The following is a 12,727-nucleotide window of genomic DNA, read 5'->3' on the forward strand; positions in this document are numbered from 1 at the left end:
ATATATAATACACTAATAATAATAACTGAAGAATAATAAAAAACATTTAAAACATAGGGTCACAGATTAAAAAACACTGGATCAATTTACACTGTGTGAAATCTCTGAGAGAACAGATGTGTTTTTAGCAGAGATTTGAAGTGAGGAATGGAGGTGGTCTGCCTGATGTTGGGGGGCAGGTTGTTCCAGAGTTTAGGGCCCATGACTGAAAAAGCCCTATTTCCTCTGAGCTTCAGTCTTGTTTTTGGAACAGCCAAAAACAGCTGATCGGATGATCTCAGGGCCCAAGAGGGAACGTAAGGTTTCAGAAGCTCAGAGAGGTAAAGGGGTGTGAGGCCATTTAAGCATTTGAAGGTCAACAGAAGAATTTTAAAGACTATCCTCGTACGAACAGGGAGCCAGTGAATTCTGGATGAGCTGAAGACGTGAAATGGAGACCTGGCTAATCCCAGCATAGAGTGCATTGCAATAGTCCAATTGGGTCATGACAAAGGCGTGGACTAGTTTCTGAAGGTCGGGTCTGGACATTACCGGCTTGAGCTTAGCTACCTGTCTTAGCTGGAAGAAGCTTTTCTGCATAACAGAGTTGATTTGTTTGTCAAAATTGAAGTCAGAGTCTAAAACCATCCCAAGATTTTTACCAGACTGCTTCAGATATAGCTGAAGAGAGTCCAGGTTGACAGGATCAGTGGCGGCAGTTGAGCTAGGGCTAAAGACAATGACTTCGGTCTTCTCATTTTTAAAACTTAAGAAATTTGGAGCCATCCAGGCCTTAATGTCATCCAGACATTTTAACAGAGGTGAATGGAGCAAACACTTGCTGGTTTCACAGGCAGGTAGATCTGGCAGTCATCAGCATATCAATAGAATGAAAGACCATGTTTCCTCAGGATGGACCCCAGTGGGAGCAAATAAAGTGAGAACAGAAGGGGTCCAAGAATCGAACCCTGTGGGACCACGCAAGAAAGAGGTAATGAGGCGGATATATTATTACCAACCTTGACACAGAAACTCCTGCCACTCAGGTATGAGCGGAACCATTCTAATGCAGCACCTGTGATCCCAACCCACTGTTCCAGCCGTGATATAAGGATACTGTAGTCAACAGTATCAAAAGCAGCAGTAAGGTCCAGGAGCACAAGTACCACAAATTGACCAGAATCGTTTGATATCATAATGTCGTTACAAACCCTTACTAATGCTGTTTCAGTGCTGTGGAGTTGCTTAAAACCAGATTGAAAAATCTCGAAGATTCTGTTCTCATTCAAAAACTTGTTTACTTGAATGAAAACTATTTTCTCCAGGATTTTGGACAGGAAGGGAAGTTTTGAGATTGGTCTGAAATTTGAGCAAGTCGAAGGGTCAAGTCCAGGTTTCTTAATTAACGGATGAACTACTGCATGCTTGAAAACATCGGGAACCACACTTGTCACAATATTACTGTTTACAATTGTAAGAACAGAGGGTCCAATCGTGGGTAGAACTTGTATGAAAAATGACGCTGGAATGGGGTCAGCGGGGGAACCAGAGGGTTTCATCTGACCAACAACTTTGTTTAGAAATGGGAGTGAAATGGGTTCAAACTGTTTGAAGACAGCTGAGCAAGGGACAAAGACAGAGGGATCAGTTGTGGACTGGGGGATGGATGACCTAATCAACTCTACCTTATCAGCAAAGTATCTGGTAAAGTTGTTGCAGATGTCAACAGAGGCCTCCATACTGGCAGACCGAGGCACGTTTAAAATGGAATTTACGGTATTAAAAAGAACACGGGATTATGACTGTTTGAAGCAATGATTTGGGAGAAGTATTTGTTCTTTTCAGATTTAACGATGCTCTGATAATCTTTCAAACATGTTTTTAACATAATAAAAGAAACCTGTAATTTGTCCTTTTTCCACTTGCGTTCAGCTCTCCTACATAGACGTTTGGCCACTCGAGTGGTCGCGTTCAACCAGGGGTGTGGTGCCCGCCTTGGTCGCCTGATTTTTAGCGGGGCCACGAGGTCTAAGATCTTAGAGCAGGTCGCATCATGCCTACTGAGCAGCTCCTGCGTACTAATACAGGCAGAGGTTTCAGGGACTGAAGCAGCATCAGTAATGAATGCAGAGGAAAAAAGAGCAGCGGTTGAAGAGTTAAATATCCGACAACTCTTGGCTGGAGCGGGGGATTTAGACTCATGAATAACAGAGGTTTGGAATGAAATGGGTTTATGATATGAAACAATAGCATCCCCAATTTCCAGATTAACCACAGATAAACCGTGAGACAGAACTAAATCAAGCGTATGGCCCTGTTGATGAGTTGGACCAACAACATTTTGAACAAGGTTGAAAGATTGGATCAGATTTAGAAACTCCTGCACCAAAGGCTTGTCAGGACAACAAACATGTACATTAAAGTCTCCCAGAATCAAGACCCTGTCGTAACTGAGCAGTATTCCAGTCAGAAAGTCAGAAAATTCATGAATTGATTATTTCTGAATTCAATGAAGTTTTTGTTGTACGAGGGTGGCCTGTAGATCAGGCTGCACAATGTTGGGTTGGAGCGGCCCAGCTCAAAATATAGTAGTTCAAAACTCTGAAAAGCTACAGCCTGTAGCTGTCTGCAGTTCCAGAGCTTTTTAAAAACTGTTAATAATCCACCACACCTACCAGAAGTCCTTGGAGCATTAAAAAAGGCACAATCCACCGTCAAAAGTTCAGAAAAAACACTTAAGTCACCAGGGACGAGCCACGTCTCCGTAACAAACATGAAGTCCAGTCCATTGGAGCAGAAAAAGTTGTTTAAGATGAAGGTTTTATTTGCCAGCGACCTGACATTCAGCAGAGCATTCTTTGTAGGACCAGTAGATGAAGGAAAAGCTGAGCTCGGAGCACAGATCAGCTGTTTCAGATTTTTGGAGTTTGAAGCGCACCTCCTAGGACCAGAGACGCAGCAGCTGTGTGCGCGCCCGCGGCACGGGCCAGGCTCGATTACAGGGATCAGGCAGGACCCAGCAGGATCAGCGAAGCACCCGGACAGGCGAAAATCCAGCAGATGGTTGGCAGGAGATGATGCAGCAGACAGTCCGGAGTTGGTTAAGTTCCTCTGGAGACGGCAGAAACTGCCACGGCTGCACGTGCCTGCTGCGCGTGCCTGCTGCGCGTACCAGGCCCAGGCATCCTGTAGCAGGCTGGAGTTGAGTGGATCAGCGAAGCATCCGGATGGACAGTTTAACGTCTGATGGTCAGCAGCAGATGACGAAGCATCAGAGAGCTTGATGCTGGCTATAATCCTCACGAGACGGCCGGCACGTCTTCCACGGCATCTGGAGCGATGTTTTCGGGCGGGCAGAAACGCCACGCGCTGCAGGTAAACCGGGACATCAACAAGCAGAGGGGGTGGGGGTCCAGAGTCCCGATCAAAGTGGTCGAACAAGGCGGGGTTTGTAGTAGATAACTGTATATTTAAAAGTTGTTGGCGATCATAAACAAGCAGTGAGTTGATGTCACCGAAGAAAAATGACAAAAACAAAAAAAAAAACAATCAAAACAGACAGAGGTGAACGGCAAGCCACCAGCACTGGCGCCATCTTCCCAGAAGAAGAAGATGTTGTTCCAGGAACAATGTTGTTTTCTGGGAACTGCGATGCTGACCCAATGGATTTCTCCAAGTTACATCAGACATTTGGTTGTGTTCTGTGCACGTGTCGCAGCTTTTAAAACTAAACCTGTAAATGAGATCTACGAACAGAAGCTGCTGACTATTGACAAAGGTATCACCCGTTACACTACCATCTTAGAAACATCTTTGAAACTTTCTAAATGTTTCTTTATACCTAAAACTTTTAACTCAGTTGTTGATTGAATTGAAATGTTTTGTTGCTGTTGGTGATTTTCTCCTTTCAGCCTGATGGAAAACTACACCTACAACAGTCAGCTTCTGCAGCTGGAAGGCTTGATGGTCACGGGAGACTCGGTGTACACTGTCTTTTTCTTTTTCCTCCTCTCCTACGTTCTTGTTATGATTTTGAATATGGGTATTTTGGTTCTGATCGCTGTCGATAAGAACCTCCATCAGCCCATGTACATGTTGTTCTGCAGCTTACCGTTCAGTGACATGATGGGATCCACTCACTTGGTACCCCGCCTGCTGTCAGACCTCCTGAAGCCCCCGGCTGAGCGCCTCATCTGGTACCATGAGTGTGCACTTCAGGCATTCATCACTCAGTATTTTGGAGCCACGTCACACACAATCCTCATGATCATGGCCTTCGACAGATACGTGGCCATCTGCAACCCTCTGCACTACTCTTCATTGATGACCAATAAAATGATCATCAAGCTGACGGTTGCTGCCTGGGCGGTACCGATGGTTCTCACAGGGATTCTGATAGGTCTGAGCGTACGACTGAGCCGGTGCCGGACTGTGATTGTGAACATGTATTGCGACAACGCCTCGCTGTTCAAGCTGTCGTGTGAAAATATTGTGGTCAACAACGTGTACGGGCTGACGTTCACCGCGGTTCTGTTCACCTCCTCCATTGGCTGCATGGTTCTGACCTACACTCGGATCGCCATTGTCTGTGTGACCCGTAAGAACCAGTCCGTGAATAGGAAGGCTTTGAAGACCTGCAGCACCCACCTGGTGGTGTACCTGGTCATGGCGTGCAGCGGCTTCACCATCATCATCCTGCATCGGTTCCCTCAGTATTCAGAATACAAAAAATACTTTATGGTTCTGTTTGCTGTTGTTCCTGTTACCCTCAACCCAGTTATTTATGGTTTACAGTCCAAAGAGATCCGTAAATTCCTCTTTGAGTTATTTAAATCCAAGAAACGTTTCCCACTGAATAAAAACAAACAGTAAAGCCAACATTTAGGAGAAAATAATTACAATAAATCAGTTAAAACATGAGAAAACAAGCTAAAATATGGTTTTTTATAGAGTTCTAAATTAATATTTTCTAAATAAATTGAACTAATTCTATCTTTTCTTGTGGAATGGTGGTGCAGTAAAGCTGTTGTGTCTCAGTAGGAAGTTCACGGGTTCAAATTCTGGCTGGTGGCCTTTCTGGGTAGAGTTTGTATGATCTTTCCAGTTTTCATGCATAGACCAAAAACGTGCATGTTGGGCTGATTGTTAACTCTAAATTGTCCCTAGCTGAGAGTGAGAGAATGTTTTTTTGTTTGCTGTGTCTCTGTGTCCCTTTGATGGACTGGAGACCTGACCAGGGTGTCCCCCGCCTCTCGCACAATAACTGCTGGATATGGGCACCAGTGACCCAAAAAGGAACAAGTGGGTAAAGATAATGTATGTATGTATTTATGGATGGATGGATGGATATGCTTATATATTACATTGGTATACACAATTATTTTACTATAGATTGTATGCTAGCATATTTTTACAAATGTCTTTCATGTGAACATCTTCATCCTTGAAAGGCGGTCACTCTTTCAAGGATGAAGATGTTCACATCCTGGACAGAGAGGAACGATGGTTTGAGAGAAGAGTAAAGGAGGCCATCTTTGTGAAAAGAAACCGTCCATCATTAAACAGGGGTGGAGCCTCCAGGTTCAACTGTCCCCCTCTTACAATGCTGTGATTGCTAGTATCACTCAGCCCTCTGTGAATAGTAAACAGCCATCAGGTGCTAATGATCCATTGTTAGGCTGATGGTCCTTCTTGAGCATGTGATCAGCTGGTTCTGGTTGTCAGCAGCAAAACTGGTTGATCCACTCTGAGAAGGTGCTATTTAAGAGACTGAGCTGAAAACAGCTCCTCAGACTGAGGAAGTCTCTTGGATGAGAGATGAAACGTTTCTATATTTTTTTGCTTTGTTTTTTTTTTTTTTTGAATGTCCAGAGGACCAGATTGAACTTTTTTGGATCACAGTTTCCATAGTTTTTCCATCTCCTGCAGCCTCTGCATCATCAATGTTGTGTGAGGATCCCAACTGTCCTGAGCCCACAGACCCAGACACGTCTTTTCCAGATCCTGTCGCTGCACGCAGCCCCCGAGGTGGATCCCGCGCTGCACGCAGCCCCCGTGGTGGCTCCCGCGCTGCTCCTGCTCTGCCCACTGAGGTCCTCACATCTCCTGCTCCGAGTGGGTCCCGGCGGACGCTCCTCACTTCTCCTGTTCTGAGGGGGTCCCAGCAGACGCTCCTCACTTCTCGTGCTCTGAGGGGGTCCCGGCGGATGTTCCTCACTTCTCGTGCTCTGAGGGGGTCCCGGCGGACGCTCCTCACTTCTCCTGCTCCGTGGGGGTCCAGACGGACTCCGCTCCTGCTCCAGATACTGCCGCCGAAGATCCAGCCCCAGATGATCCAGCCACAGAAGAGCTCCTTGCTGCTGAGGTCCTCGCCGCTGACCCGCCTGCTGAGGTCCTCACTCCTGCTCTGCCCGACCTGTTCCTGCCTATTGGGCGACTTCTTGGCCGCCCTCCTGACTGGCCCTGGCCTGGTGAATGGTTGCCTGTCTGACCTCTGTTCTGCTTTTTGGACAATCTCACAGTCCCCTACCTGAACTCTGACCTTCTTTTGTTTCCTTGTGTTGTACCTTGCCCCTGGTGTACCCTGTCCAGTTCTTCGTTCCCCTCGTGTCTTTTTTTTTTTTCCTAATGCCCTCCTCCCTGTTGGCTTTCCCTCTCCTCCCACCCACATTTTGGGGGTGTGGGGGTCTTGGAGACGTCAACGGACGTCCTTGGGGGGGGGTACTGTAGGAGTTGTGCTTTCCCTGGTCTCTCTCTCCCTCTAGTGTTCTATATTTGTCTGCTTCCCCTCTGATGTCTGCACCTGTGTTTCACAGGTGTTCTGTGTTAGTCTCGTTAGTGTGTGTATTTAAGTCTGTTTGCCTGCATCCCTCATGGTCTGGTCATTGTCTCACTGTGATGCCTGTCCTGCTCCTCGTATCCTGCGTCTTGTCCCATGATTCATGTAAGTTTGCTGCCCCGTCAGCCATTTTTATTTTGTAAAGAATAAATTATTTATTTATATTCCTTGAGTCTTGCCTGCACCAAATGGGTAATCATCACACACTGGTAGCAGTCTCCACACCATCCAGGACATCTACTACAGCCGATGTCTACGTAAAGCACACAGCATCATTAAGGACCACACCCACCCAGCACAAGGACTCTTCCATCTACTCTCTTCAAGCAGACGTCTGTCATTGCGTACAAAAAGTATAAAGGACAGTTATTATCCACAAGCTGTCAGATTACTGAACTCTCGATAAATAACACTGAACAACTGACAATAACATTGCACATGGGGAGGCTGTGGCTGAGTGGTTAGAGCAGACGTCCGCCAATTTGAACCCCCAAAGAGTTGGGGGTTCAAATCCACCAGCAGTCGCATACCAAAGTGTCCCTGGGCAAGACACTGAACCCCTCATTGCCTGTGATGTGTGTCCCATCAGTGTATGAATGTGATAAAGCTCTGATTAGTCTCTTTAGAATGATTTGTTCAATTAGCTTTGTAGAGATCTAGTATAGAGCTGTATGAATGGGTAAATGAGGCGCAGATTGTTAAGAGCTTTGAGTTTCTGGATAAGATAGAAAGGTGATATATAAGTACAGTCCATTTACCATTTACCAAGTCACATCTGTGACAACTAATATGACTAATATTAGCTTGTGACACCTAATATTTTTATTGCTAATGCATTATGTGGCTGTATCATGTATGTATCTATTTTACCATCATAATTCATATCAATGTTCCTTAGTAGCTGTGCAATAATCTGTCGCACAACCTGTGTAGTTTGTTAGTTATATGCAGTATACATCATGTGAATTTGATCCAGTCCTAGTGGTGACCCCGTACCCTTTGAGACAAACTCTTCTACCTCGGCAGTTCAGTCAAAAATATAAAACACAACTTAGAGAAATATCAGGAAGAAAGCCAAAAGCTAACAAATTATAAGATTATTGCTGCCTAGAAGAAATAAAGACATGAAAGACATTTATTCCATGCAAAATTAAAACCACTAACTGCCCTGAAGACCAAAGGTGCCCTGAAGAAAAACAAACGGCTGAAAGAGGAAATAGAGAAGTTATGTTCTGATGCATCCAGGTAGAAAAATCAAAAATAGTTAAGTCTGGTCCTCTGGACATTCAAGACAGGACAGAAGTTATGTAGGAGTCAGTGGAGCACTTGGTGCTGTTCATCTCCATCGTTTCTTTGCTGGACCTTAACAAGTTTAAATGTTGGACCAAAGACAGGACATTGTCCACACAGAGATCCATCCATAATCTTTACCTGCTTCTTCATTTTCAGGCTGTGGTGGGGTCTCTAGTGCCCACATCCAGTAGTCCTTTGCAAGAAGTGGGGGACACCACATGTCTCCAGTCCATCACAGGGACACCTGGACAGGTCTCCAATTCATCACAGGGACACCTGGACAGGTCTCCAGTCATCACAGGGACACCTGGACAGGTCTCCAATCCATCACAGGGACACCTGGACAGGTCTCCAGTTCATCACAGGGACACATGGGAACAATTTAGAGTTACCAATCATGTTTTTGATCTGTGGAAGGAAACTGGAGAAAACCCACGCATGCACGGAGAGAACATGCAAACTCCACCCAGAAAGGCCTCCGGACCGGGATTTGAACTGGCGATCTTTACACTGAGAGGTGGCAGCTCTACCAACTGATCCACCATGCTGCAATGTTGAAGACAGTTAAATAATCTTTTGGTTCTTGAAAGAAGTCCGAAGGACTGCTGTGACTGTTATGAACTTCATGTTGCAGTGATCATTGAAACTCGACTCATTTCCTGTGAAAATGCAGCGTACGCTGAAAGATTTATGCTAAAAGCTGGAACACCAGTGAAGTGGGAGACATCTGCTGTGAATCCTGATGACAGGAAGTGTTCTAGCTGAGTGGGTCAGAACGTTTGACCTCTGACCTTCTGAAGATCCTGCTTGGACTTCCCTTCAGTCAACTGAAGAAAAAGCTCCGCTTGAAGTTCTGACCTTCATCTCCAGCTGCTGATTTCAATTTGTCTCAAATCCACGAAGACTCACCACCAGAAATACCCCCCCACACACATATGCACACGTGCACACATGCACATTGTACCTCGGTGTTCTTCACTAAACTACTTTCATCTTTAAATCCCTCCTTGGTCTGCAGCCTTCTTAAATCTCCTCCTCCGTGTCACGCTGTCAGTGCAGTTACAGCGTGCGCTCTCTGGCCTTCATTACCTGCAGCGTCCCCTCAGTGCGGACCCTGATCCTGTTTCCTGGAACACCTTCCAGAAAGAGCTGAAGCTCTCCACCTTGACCTCTCTAAGAAACATCAAAACAAGCGTGTTCTTGTTTTTAGTGTTACTTTGAGTTGACTGTTTTTATAACACTACTTCGATTGTAATTGGATTTTAATGTTTAATTATTGTTGTCTGTTTAAAACAGGTCTCTCTTGTAAATGAGTCCTCGTGACTCAGTGAGACTAACCTGTAGAAATAAAGGTTGAACAGATAAAATCAAGAACCAGAACCTCACACATCCATCTCCTAAAATAAATTCAGATGCAGTGGCCGCTGGTCCACAGGGGCAGGTGGGACAGAGCTCCACTTAAAAAATTCATTCGCCTCACAAAGTAGTTCCTCCTAATAAGTTTATTAACCTTTTATTTAACGAGGCGAATCCCACTGAGATCACAGATTTTTATTGCAAGGGAGGCCTGGACCTCCACAAATGACTTCTGTCCTGTGTGTTGTTCTGTTTGGAGCATTTTTCAAATATTTTAACAATTTTAAGTAGAATTTAAAAATATTTTTAGTGATTCGTCTTCAGTTATTAGTTATTTACCGTCATGGGGTGGGACCGTTCAACGACACGCGTTCCTCGAGCAGATCTGAACGTGTGGCCTGTGATCCGAACAGGCCGGTCCAACAGAGCTTCATTTGGGGCGTCTGATCTTCTGCCTGTGGACACATTCAGCTGGTTTTAGCGCATTGATACGACCTCTACCTGACGTGAGCTCATCCCAGGAACAGCTGCAGAGAAACCTGCTGAGTTCAGCAGTGGAGATATTCAGTTTGGAGCCAACAGATCGGACCAGAACCGAACAGAGGATGGTCAAGGAACAGGAAGTTTCCAGCAACATGGTAGGACCTTCTTGAAACTATTCTTTAATCGTGAGTTTGTTTCTGTGGTGGGTCAGCGGTGGAAGCAGAGTTCTTGAGGGTTTGATTCCCTCTTCAATCTTTTATTTGGTTCGGTGACGAGTTGTCATTTTTCACTTTTACATTATTTTAGTTACTTCACTGAACTTTTGTCTCCCTTTGTTATTCTGGAGGTTTTTCTTCTTCTCTACTTCAAATCAAACAAGAAACCCGATTCAGAAAGATGTGCACCTGCTGGGTGGGGGTGGAAGGTGTTTCTCTGATTTATTAGACCCGACTGTTTTTCACCAGACACAACCTCGACCCACGGGAGAAGAAAGGCAAAATCTTTGTGGACACACAAAAACCAACAAGAAAGTAATGTCTGCCCCACTAATATTTGTACTCAGGAGCCGCCACTGTTCACATGTCATTTCTGTCAATAAATGAAGTTTCACGTTTTGATTTTAGGATTCCAAATTTTATTACACATTTTGAGGCTATAAATGAGGAAAAATACACAAATAAACAAGAAATACATTATTGATAAAACATTGTGCAAAAAGTGACAAGAAATAACCTGGTTTCTCAGACTGAAGAAGTCCTTTGGATGAAGGATAAAACGTCTCAGAAAAGAAAAGACACCGTCCAAATGACCTGACCGAACATTGTTGGGTTTGTACCTGGATTATTGAGCACGGGCGTTGGTGACAAGAAATAATTCACAAATGTGCAACAACCTGTGTCACATGTACAGATTATTGTTTAATGGATTTTTTATTCAGTGATTACAAACACAAAATAAAACAAAGTGAAAATAAATGTCTGATGGTGCATTAACAGACTAACTTTGGTGAAAAGATGAACACAATCCTTCAAAGACTTCACTTTAATTCATGATTACATCTTCAAACGTCTGTGTAACTTTCGGTTGTAACTCAGAAATGACAAACCTTTAAAATAATAAAGAATTTAAACTTAATTTGTTGTTAAAAGATTGAAAGAATAAGCCTGCCTTCAGTCAGACTTTGCAGAGGACATGACGTCACCTGGAACACGAGAGCGCTGCAGTTCAAGTGAAGACCAGCAGGTGGCGACACCTGACAGCTACACCAACACAAAGCTTTTATTTAGAAACTTTTTACTCCTTTAAAAGGCTCTGATTAGCTTAACTAAAAACATTTTAAAGAACAGTTTTAGTTTTTCAGGAACATTTAATTTAATCTCAAAATTATTTTCACAGTAATGATAATTGATCAAACCTGGGTTTATCTGGCCATTTCTGGTTGGAATGGAAAAAAGTTGGTTTCTGATCCTGATTCAAGATGGCTGCCACAGGTAATGAGGGCTTCAACTCATTCAGTTTTACAGGTACCAAGGTAAGCCTTGGTGTGGTAGTAGCTGAGTCGTCCCTAACAAACCCTCTGAGCTGTAACTGGTCTCAGTTTGAACTTCAGCGTTCAGCGCTGCGGGTGACGTCCTGCTGGGTTCATCATGGTGGATACGTCCTCGTGGTCCACACAGTCTGAGCCCATGGCTGGGTCAGATGGCCTTGCCCAGGATGAGGATGCTCATGAAGAAGAACATGATGAAGAAGAGCCACATGAAGAAGCGGTCCATCACCTTGGCAACCTTCCTCCACTCAGCGATGCGGAGCTGTGCCGCTCGCTGCTCCTGGTACGAGCTGGCGATGAACTCGATGTTCTTACGCAGTCTCTGGTGCTGGCATGCACTCTGCGTTCTCACCAAGATCTCCCTCAGGTTCTCTGTGACTCCGCCTCCGATGCCTTTTGTCTCCTTCGTGTACTCCCCCCCTCCTCCCCTTCCGTCATGGTTGGACTCCTCAGCTCCGTCCCCCCGTCCTCCGGCAGAGCCTTTCTCCTCAGAGTGGTCGATGGTCACGAACAGATCCTCCTCCCAAAGGTTCTGCTTGGTCAGATCTTGCTCCCCACTCACAGACTCCTCTCCCCCTTTTTCCTCACCTCTCCCTCCCCACGTCTGTCCGTTTATGTCCCAGTTTGTCCCCCTGCTGTCTCCGGATGGGATGTCAGACTCATCCTGAGACAACGGTTGTGTCTTGGATGAGGATCCTCTGAAGCAGCTCTCGCCGACCTCACTGACGAAACAGATTCTGGCCAGATAGTTCAGGACGAAGCGCTCGACCCAGTGTGGGACGGGTTGGGCCTCGGGACCACAGTGGTGGACGTTCATGATGAAGATGGTGAGGGCTGTGGATGCAGTGACCATCATCATGGTGGCAATGTAGTACTTTCCTGTTGAAATAAGGACATGGATACATATTTAGGTCCAGATTTCTACTGGTGCTGACCCTGTTTCAACACTGGAACCATGAAGGTCCACCAGCGAGCTGCAGTGATCTGTGGTACCTTCTGACTTGCACATCAGTCCAGAAGTTCATGTTCTAGTGGATGAACCTACTGATTTAAAGAGGTTCTCCAGACTTTAAATTCTGTCCTTAGTCACAGAGTTGAGCTCAGACAGCGCTGAAAGCAGATATAGCTGGTCTGAGACAAGACCACCTTCAGAGGTCTGAGACAAGACACCTTCAGGGGTCTGAGACAAGAGCACCTTCAGGGGTCTGAGACAAGACACCTTCAGGGGTCTG

General features: G+C 45.3%; 3 protein-coding genes across 3 annotated transcripts in view; 1 reads left to right on the forward strand and 2 right to left on the reverse strand.

The window, feature by feature from the left end:
* The window catches only part of LOC119420765 (olfactory receptor 2K2-like), a 17,680-nt gene extending 14,312 nt beyond the window's left edge, over nucleotides 1-3,368 (reverse strand). The window contains exon 1 of the mRNA XM_037688191.1: nucleotides 3,283-3,368. Coding sequence (XP_037544119.1) covers nucleotides 3,283-3,368 — 86 coding nt within the window. The remainder of the gene's footprint in view (nucleotides 1-3,282) is intronic.
* A 361-nt stretch (nucleotides 3,369-3,729) lies between these two features.
* On the forward strand, nucleotides 3,730-4,851 carry LOC119420766 (olfactory receptor 52N4-like). The gene is made up of 2 exons (XM_037688192.1): nucleotides 3,730-3,757; nucleotides 3,891-4,851. The coding sequence occupies exon 2, from the start codon at nucleotides 3,895-3,897 to the stop codon at nucleotides 4,849-4,851; it is 957 nt and encodes a 318-aa protein (XP_037544120.1). The 5' UTR covers nucleotides 3,730-3,757; nucleotides 3,891-3,894.
* Nucleotides 4,852-11,643: 6,792 nt separating this feature from the next.
* Nucleotides 11,644-12,727, reverse strand: part of LOC119419854 (neuronal acetylcholine receptor subunit alpha-9-II-like) — a 12,728-nt gene continuing 11,644 nt past the window's right edge. The window contains exons 6-7 of the mRNA XM_037687220.1: nucleotides 12,062-12,374; nucleotides 11,644-11,842 (exon numbers count right to left, since the gene is read on the reverse strand). Coding sequence (XP_037543148.1) covers nucleotides 11,644-11,842; nucleotides 12,062-12,374 — 512 coding nt within the window. The remainder of the gene's footprint in view (nucleotides 11,843-12,061; nucleotides 12,375-12,727) is intronic.

This window comes from Nematolebias whitei, chromosome 14 (assembly GCF_014905685.2).
Source record: "Nematolebias whitei isolate Nwh7 chromosome 14, NemWhi1, whole genome shotgun sequence".
Taxonomy (NCBI): domain Eukaryota; kingdom Metazoa; phylum Chordata; class Actinopteri; order Cyprinodontiformes; family Rivulidae; genus Nematolebias; species Nematolebias whitei.

What these genes read in the sequence shown, in the direction of transcription:
- LOC119420766 (XM_037688192.1), top strand. Translation starts at nt 3,895, where the DNA reads ATGGAAAACTACACCTACAACAGTCAGCTTCTGCAGCTGGAAGGCTTG.